This window comes from Betta splendens, chromosome 6, assembly GCF_900634795.4.
Source record: "Betta splendens chromosome 6, fBetSpl5.4, whole genome shotgun sequence".
Lineage (NCBI taxonomy): Eukaryota > Metazoa > Chordata > Actinopteri > Anabantiformes > Osphronemidae > Betta > Betta splendens.
In genome coordinates, this window is record NC_040886.2 from 17,074,658 (window position 1) to 17,082,580 (window position 7,923).

Genomic DNA, 7,923 nt, shown 5'->3' on the forward strand with positions numbered 1-7,923 from the left:
TAGCGGAGCAACAGCGACATCTCCCTCCTTTACTGCCGTCATGTTACACTGGAACAGGTGACACTTATAAATAGCGCAGTCAAGCGTGTGTGTGTGTGTGTGTGTGTGTGTGGTTCAGCCATGACACTGAAACTGTCCTGCTGTTGCTTCGTGCAGCGACTTCAACACATATTTTCAGGTGAGAGCGACTAAATGGATGATGCCGCTTTTCGTCGTGCGTTTCGTTCCCTGTGTAACTCGCTGCCTCTCCTGGAGGGTGAAACATTCATACGACGACGTAAAAGCTGAGGTGCTGGTTTTACATATGTGATCCAATAATGAGGTCAAAGTGAAAGTGACGTGAACCGAGCTGATTATAAAGAGATTAGAGGTTACATCATGATCTGCTGCTTCACTGCCACAACAGAAAGTTATGATCACTGTGTTGCATCAGAATTTTAGGATTTGATTCAAAATACTTATTAATATATTATTATTCTAATGAAGTATTTTTAGTGTGGTGTCAGTACCTGACCTAGTACTACACCAGCCTTTCTTTCCAGTATTTGCGGAGTCGAATCCACAGCAGACTTGTTTTTCTGCTCAGTCTGTTTGCGGGCGTTTGAGTTGGACGTGTGAAGTTGTTTTCATATCTGTGACGTTTGGGACATGGACACACCCGTCGACGTGGACGATGATGAACTCCTGGCCTACGATGAACGGATGATGGTTCAGGAGTGGTGTGACAGAGGGGGCGAGCCGTGGAGGTACAGCCTGCACTGGCCTCAGCATCTGCAGCAACGTCCGACGCCGTCTAACATCTCCCCATTTGTACATTTAGGAGTGAAGCTCTGAAACTTGGAGCCATTATTGCACATGGTAAATATGTGTTATAATATACACTACATTTATGTCCAAACACAACAGGTTAAAGAATCTCCTCATGCATCAGTCTGTGGGACAGAAATATTACTAATAATAATACTAACGATAAGACTCAATTAGAGGAGAAGGACGGTGTTTTACAATTAAGGGGCAAAGGCCACAGTTTCTGACTCTACAGAAAACAAACCCAGTCTGCGTCTCTGCAGGCGACCTGTCGGCGCTGCAGGAGCTCTGTGATTTCCCAGCAGCCTTCAGTCAGATGGATGAGCACGGCTGGTATCCTCTGCACCGGGCGGCCGTCCAGCCTCGGCCCGAGGTCCTGGAGACGGTGCTGTTCGGTGAGAGATGGCCACTTCCGCTTGTGGAGGAGCTCAAGTCGACCTGGAGCCATGAAAGACCTGACACTCCAGCAGCAAGTTTAGAAACTTGTTTGAATGTTGTGGCCTCTTTGTGTTCCAGCGTCCTGCAGCCTGACACTGGAGGAGACGACAGCAGACGGTGAGACCTTCCTGACGTTAGCAGTTACAGCTGGTTTGGTGGAAAACGTGAAGATGCTGTTGGACCATGGAGCTTCTCCCCAGACAACCAACAGCAGGAACGAGTCCCCTCTGCTTTTAGGTCAGAACACATTCAGCACCGAGTCCCTGGCAGGTGATGAGCAGCATCTGGACCTGATCTCTCCACCCCCCCCCCCCCCCCCCCCCCCCCCCCCCGTTCCTCCTCCCAGCAGCCGTCAGAGCCAGATCTCCCCGGCTCGTGTCCTGTCTGATCGCCGGAGGCGCTCGGGTGCAGCAGGTTTGCCTGAAGAAGTGGACGGCCGTGCACGAGGCCTCTCGAGCCGGCTGCGTTGGCGTGATGGAGCTGCTGCTGCAGAACGGGGCTGTTCTTTCAGAGACGGACCAGCACGGGGTGACCCCTCTGGGCATCGCTGCAGAGTACAGCCACGCGGACGTCCTGGAGCTCCTCATCAGACACGGTGAACTAAAAACGCGCACACTTTCCATCTCAAAGCACAGGACAGGACGGAGCCGTTTTCCTTTGCCTTTTATCCTGCAGGGGCCGATGTGAACGCTCAGGCACCCAACGGCGACAGCGTGGTGTTCGACGCCGCAGGGTCGGGGAACCCGGACTGTGTGAGCATCCTGCTGCAGCACGGGGCCAACCCCAACGTCCACAACCTGAGCTCACAGCTGCCCATCCACCGGGCGGCGTACGAAGGACACTTCCTGTGAGTGGGTCCACGCTCAACAGCTGCCCGCTGTTATACACATTCCAACTGTCCGGACAAACACCAGGGCTAATTTGACCGCTGTCTTTCCTAGAATTGTGAGGATCTTAATCCCGGTCACCACTCGACGGGCCCTGAGGCTGTCGGGTCAAAGTCCGGTGCACTCTGCTGCGGATGGAGGCCAGGCTCGCTGCCTGGAGCTGCTGCTGCACAGAGGCTTCCAGGCCGACGCGCTGCTGGCTCCTCACGTCTCTGAGAACTACGGCGACATGCGGAGGAGCGCCCTGTACTTCGCCGTCTCCAACGGGGATGCGACGTGCACCGAGATGCTGCTGAACCACGGAGCCCAGCCCGACCTGGACCCGCTGCGCTGCCTCCTGGTGGCGGTCCGGTCCGGCCGCTACGAGATGGTGAAGCTGCTGCTGGCGGCCAGAGCTGACGTGAACTGTTACTTCACGGTGGTGAGCGACACGGAGTTCCCCACGGCGCTGCAGTACTGCCTGAAGGACGAGGTGATGATGAGGCTGCTGCTCAACAACGGCTACGACGCTGAGAAGTGTTTCCGCTGTAACCATGGCGACGACTGGGACAAGCTGAGTGAGTCTGACTCCTCACAACATCCCCAGGAAAGAGTTGCTGTGAGTTTCTTAGACGTTGGTGAAGCTTAAAACAAAACCTCTAATGGATTTATTAGTGATGTAATTCATACTTTTGCATTTAATCTCCACTGAGAGCATTTCATTGTTTATCTCAGAACCCGTTTCCTTCCTTTAACATTACTGCGTGTGAATCTCTCCATGGCCCAGTTCTGTGACTTTGTCAGCGTCTCGTGGCTGGTGAACCTCGTGGGCCAAGTCGTTTCTATCCTCCTGGACTACGTCGGCCAGGTTTCCCTGTGCGGAAAACTGACAAAGCTCCTGGAGCAACACAGGGAGCGGCCCCACATCCTCCGGACCACACGTGAGTGAGCAGCGGAGCGGGCGGGCGGGCGCTGTTTTCTAACCGCATCCATGCAAACCACAGCTCTCTGTGACGCAGGTTCCCCGCGCGCTCTGTCCCACCTGAGCAGGGTGGAGGTCAGGAAACACCTGAGCTGCAGCGACCTGCTGTCCCTCCATCTGCCCAACAGGCTGAAGGACTACCTGCTGTTTAAAGACAGCGACCTGCGCTCCAACGACTGAGGAGAGGATTTCTCCTCTGATCCGTCATCGTCTACTGGCTCGTGGAGGAACTGCAGCTGGTGATGGGCCCGACCACAACACAGTCATGAGCTGCTTTGTTTGGAAGTTGACAAGGTCTATATTTAAGCTCCTGACCTGCACGAAGAACAAGAACATGGTTCCACATCTGGCAGGTCACCAGAGACGCTGATAACTGAAGGAAGGTCATGTTGTTGTGAATAGTGGACGCCGGCTGCAACACAGGCAGGTGTCGGAACCAACAGGTGCTAATGTGTTAGTGTGCAGACAATAAGAAACAGTAAAGGACTTAATACCTGACGTACAACTGATTGTTTCTAATAACTCTCCATCTAGTGGCGAGTGTGTCATTGATCCCATCATGCATTTCTGATTCACCTGCACCTGCAATGAAACACAAGCATTGACAGCATGAACGGAGGAACGGCTCAGCTTTAGCTGCACATCGTTATCATCATACCAAATGTCAGTAGGAGTACTTATTATTCCTGTTTACACATTTGAACAACTGATCTGAACAACTTGAACTTGTTTCCTTGTGTAAACACCATCAGCGGCTCTCAGCCTCATAATCCCCCATCCTCAGGGAGAGCGACTGTTTTCTTGACAACACCACAACCAGCCGTGGTTCCTCACGTTACGTAACGCTGCACACGTCCGTTTCCAACGTTTCCCCGTGTTTTGTTGTCTTTGTTCCTTTTGAGGCACGAGCTGCTGGTGACTTCTCAGCACAGAGCACTCACAGGGTTTGCATTCCTGCAGAAAGCCTATCGCGCTGACACTTTACTCAACACCCTAAAAAAAGCCCCGAGCATCAGAGGCGCGGCAGCCGTGCTCCTGCTGCTCCTCAGCAGAGTGGGAGCTGACAGCTGAGACCAGCGGATGAACCAGTCGCACCAGTCTCCTGCAGCATCCCTGCTCGGGGGGGATCTGAGGGGCAGCCAATGATCAAACCCAGGAAACAAACAACTTCAGGACAATTTCAGCCAAATTATAAACTATTAGATTTGAAACCACCGCCAAACCATGAGCACCTTCGAGTACCGCAGGAAACTGAAGAAATACGAAGAGCTGGACGAGGACGAGCTGCTGGCGGCGCTGTCCCCCGAGGAGCTCCAGGAGCTGGAGCGCGAGCTGGACGATCTGGAGCCGGACGACAACGTCCCAATCGGCCTGAGGCAGAAGGACCAGACGGCCAAAAGCCCGACGGGGGTCTTTGACAGGGAGGCTCTGCTCAAGTACTGGGAGAGCGAGAACAGGCAGGAAATGGAGGCCGGAACGCTGGGCTCCAGTCAGGTGAGATCACAGCTCAGATCCGTTCCAGATGTTCAGGTAAAGGTGTTACAGGGAGTAGGAGGTGTGTCTAGAATGAGCGACATGTGAAGGGCTGGTGTTTCATAGTCTCCTGTGTCAAGAAACAAACTCCCTCTATAATTTAGATGCATGTGTTCCAACCTGGTGTGTTCTGTTTAATGAAGTCCCTTCTAGCAACGTACCAAGATGTTTGGCTGGAAACAGTCTAAAAATACAGCCTGTCAGAGAAATAGCAGCTCTAATGGGCGCCCACCACTTAATTAAAAGCCAGAGACTGGAGAATGTCAAGGTTCAAGACAATCTTCTGTCGTGTTATCATCGACAGGAGGGGCGTCCAGATAACAGCAGGGGGGAGCAACTGTCAACAGGCAGCAGCAGCAACAAGCCTTCGATTAACGACAGAAAGAAGAGCTTCAACAAAGGCACGAAGGCGCCAGGCAGATGCACCGCACAGGTCGCAGAGGCACAAAAGACAGACGGCGGTAAAAAAGAGGCTCCGTTTAGGAGTAAATGTCATCAAAAGACTCAAACCAGCAAAGTGAGGCAGACTGAAAGCCCAGAACAGGACGCGGGAGCGAGCGGAAACCCAACCGTCATCGACGAAGCGCTGCAGCAGGTCCTGGACGACGACCCCACGCGGACCGAGGTCAACCTCAACAACATGGAGGCCGTCTCCCAGGAAACGCTGCTCCGCTTCGCTGAGGCGCTGTGCTCCAACTCTCACGTGCACGTCTTCAGCCTGTCCAACACCCACGCCGACGACCGCGTCGCCGCCGCCGTGTCCAAGATGCTCCGCGAGAACCGCTCCGTGCGGAACCTGAACATCGAGTCCAACTACGTGTCGGGTCAGGGCCTCCTCACCCTGCTGGCAGCGCTGCAGCACAACAGAACTCTGGTGGAGCTCCGCTTCCACAACCAGAGGCACATCTGCGGGGGGAAGGTGGAGATGGAGATGGTCCAGCTGCTCAGGGAGAACACCACTCTGCTCAAACTGGGCTACCAGTTCGAGCTCCCAGGTCCCAGGTTGGCGGCGACAGGCATCCTGACGCGCAACCAGGACCGACAGCGACAGCGGCGGCTCCAGCAGCGGATGGAGCAGAGCCCAGAGGTACCGGGTCCGGGCGGCGGGCCGTGTGCCCAGAACAGGGCCCCAAAGCAGCCGCCACAGCCTCCGAAGGCCGACGCGAGCCAGAAGCGATGCCCTCCTCCACCAGACGCCACGACCAGGAAGATCGCAGAACTGGTCAAACAGCACGAAGGCTCCAACGGCACCAAGGGTCAGAACCAGAGGAAACCCAAGTCCAAAAAGGCCAAGAACAGCGGCGGCGAGGACGGCGCAGACATCCTGAAGGAGCTGAGGAGCGGCTTGAAGCCGTCGCTGCAGAGGAGGCGGGAGGAGGCGGGCGCCCCCCCCCCACAGAGGTGCAGCCGCGACGACCTGATGGCAGCGATCCGCGGGAGCAGCGTCAGGTCCCTGAGACGGGTACGAGCACCGCTGACTCTGCGGCATCCTAGTGAGCAGAGGTTCAGCTCCGTCATGGAAGCAGCCAGTGCAGAACCGGCCCATGACTGACGTGCTGCATCTTTGTGCTTTCAGGTGGATCCGGCCCAGACCTGAATTCAGGGACCGACTGCTTGTGACTTTTCACTGGTATTGACACAGTTCATTTTTAATTCACTGTCACGTCGTTAAAGTGTCAAAGTTTTTCTACAGTGGCCCTGAGAAAACACAGCTCCAACATTTAGACTGAAACGCTAAAATGTGAATTTACTACTTAAGTTTTGTTAATGTTCCAGTGAATTTGTTTAGTTGTTTTTTTCTTTTAAACTCATTAATTTCTAAGTGTCGAGCCCATTTTTTTCAAATGTTCAACTGTTTTCTTAACGTGTGTGGAGTCAGGGCCACGGCACATTTCCTCACGTTTACGTTTTTATGATGTTACCGTGTGAAAACTGGAGGGAAAATAAAACTTTACATATCAGCTCAGCAGCTGAACGTGAAGTCCACTGGGTCTTAATACACAAACAGGTGGCTTAGACACCTGTGCTTACAGTTATTACATACACTTGGAATGAAAACCAATGGCCAAATTAAATTCCTGGGGAAACTTTGGCTTCCAATTATAAACCCTACGTACTGCACTGCTAATCTCCCTCCATGTCTCTGAGGGCCTCAGTCGTGGACCAGGGTTATGCAGACGACCTCTGCTTCGGGTCATCGCGCACGCACGCACGCACGCACGCACGCACGCACGCACGCACGCAGGTTAATGATTGCAAACAGATGCAGACCTTGGTTTTCTGTAAATATTAACATTTATTTAAGTATACAATTTAGTATTCTCCTCCCCCCACCCCTCCCAGCCCCGTTCACAGGTTCATTGTCAGTATCTCGGTTTCTCGATGCAGCATTACGCCTCGCTGGAGGACGGTGAAAACTCGAAGACGAACAGTTAGAACGTTGATTAACTCTCGCACCGTTTACACAGAGAATCGCAGGCATTGCCAAACCCACAAGCTGTTTGCGAATGCCACATTTGGTTCATCGTTATTTGCTTTTTTAAATATTTCTCCATGCGGAGGCTTTTACAGTCGCATTGCATAAAATTATAGTTGTTTATCTGATGGATGAGGATGATGATGGGTTTCTTTAGATGTTTTACATGTTTGGGATCATGAGCGCAGCCCTGTTCCTCCTGCAGGCAATGACAGAATGAACAACCAGCCACATGTAACAAAAGGTCCCATCATGTCACAGATGCCACAGAGTGTGTGTGTGTGTGTGTGTGTGTATTACTACGCCAACGCAAACGTCAGACGCCTGTAATCCTTTTTAAAACTTTCTAAGTGTCTGTTGTATCATGACTGAAATAAAATAGAAATTAGTTCTGATGAACACACACCACAAAAAACACAAAACTGTGCAAATAAAGGTTTTCCATTACATAAAAATAAAACCTTAGAGTCTGCGTGAGGCAAACGAGTCTCCATGAAAAAATGACATGACTTAACTAGACTTCGTTAGGAAAGTTGAACGTATGAAAAGAAGTAAGAAAATAATGTCGCTTTTAGACCGAGCTGCTATCAAACACAAAGAGGATCCTGCCTGTTTGGTCGCACACGTCTCCCTTTTAGGAATGAAAACATGAAGAAGGTTACAAACATGAAATGCCCCCGAGGACTCGTATCAGCAGAGCAGCTAGTGCATCAGAGTAGGATTAATATTAAAAAAGCTTCATGTTCACCTTGTGCTGAGGACTAATGTAAGTGCTTTCTAACCAGTGGAGGTGGAGGACGTCTACCGATGAGGAAACGTGA

At 52.2% G+C, this 7,923-nt stretch overlaps 2 protein-coding genes across 5 annotated transcripts; both read left to right on the forward strand.

Annotated features, from left to right (window-relative positions):
- The first annotated feature begins 74 nt into the window (after positions 1-74).
- asb15a (ankyrin repeat and SOCS box containing 15a) lies at positions 75-3,591 on the forward strand. 4 transcript variants are annotated; one of them, XM_055509624.1, is made up of 10 exons: positions 75-178; positions 587-746; positions 821-858; positions 1,071-1,202; positions 1,324-1,482; positions 1,592-1,840; positions 1,921-2,092; positions 2,187-2,730; positions 2,899-3,052; positions 3,131-3,591. In XM_055509624.1, exons 2-10 carry the CDS (start codon positions 649-651, stop codon positions 3,271-3,273), a joined length of 1,689 nt encoding a protein of 562 aa, XP_055365599.1. In that variant the 5' UTR covers positions 75-178; positions 587-648; the 3' UTR covers positions 3,274-3,591. The 4 variants fall into 4 exon arrangements, with proteins under 4 accessions (XP_055365599.1, XP_055365598.1, XP_055365600.1 ...); XM_055509623.1 differs by having other exon boundaries at positions 107-178; positions 543-746; XM_055509625.1 differs by having other exon boundaries at positions 107-178; positions 543-746; positions 1,595-1,840.
- A 150-nt stretch (positions 3,592-3,741) lies between these two features.
- lmod2a (leiomodin 2 (cardiac) a) lies at positions 3,742-6,592 on the forward strand. Its single transcript, XM_029153973.2, has 3 exons — positions 3,742-4,587; positions 4,931-6,088; positions 6,203-6,592. Exons 1-3 carry the CDS (start codon positions 4,318-4,320, stop codon positions 6,221-6,223), a joined length of 1,449 nt encoding a protein of 482 aa, XP_029009806.1. The 5' UTR covers positions 3,742-4,317; the 3' UTR covers positions 6,224-6,592.
- Positions 6,593-7,923: the final 1,331 nt, after the last annotated feature.

Excerpts from the sequence above, each read along its gene's own strand:
- lmod2a (XM_029153973.2), top strand. The coding sequence starts at position 4,318 with ATGAGCACCTTCGAGTACCGCAGGAAACTGAAGAAATACGAAGAGCTG. Across the intron at positions 4,588-4,930 it reads GAACGCTGGGCTCCAGTCAG|GAGGGGCGTCCAGATAACAG; the intron begins GTGAGATCACAG and ends TATCATCGACAG. Across the intron at positions 6,089-6,202 it reads GCGTCAGGTCCCTGAGACGG|GTGGATCCGGCCCAGACCTG; the intron begins GTACGAGCACCG and ends TTGTGCTTTCAG.
- asb15a (XM_055509624.1), top strand. The coding sequence starts at position 649 with ATGGACACACCCGTCGACGTGGACGATGATGAACTCCTGGCCTACGAT. Across the intron at positions 859-1,070 it reads TGGAGCCATTATTGCACATG|GCGACCTGTCGGCGCTGCAG; the intron begins GTAAATATGTGT and ends GCGTCTCTGCAG. Across the intron at positions 1,841-1,920 it reads GGAGCTCCTCATCAGACACG|GGGCCGATGTGAACGCTCAG; the intron begins GTGAACTAAAAA and ends TTTATCCTGCAG.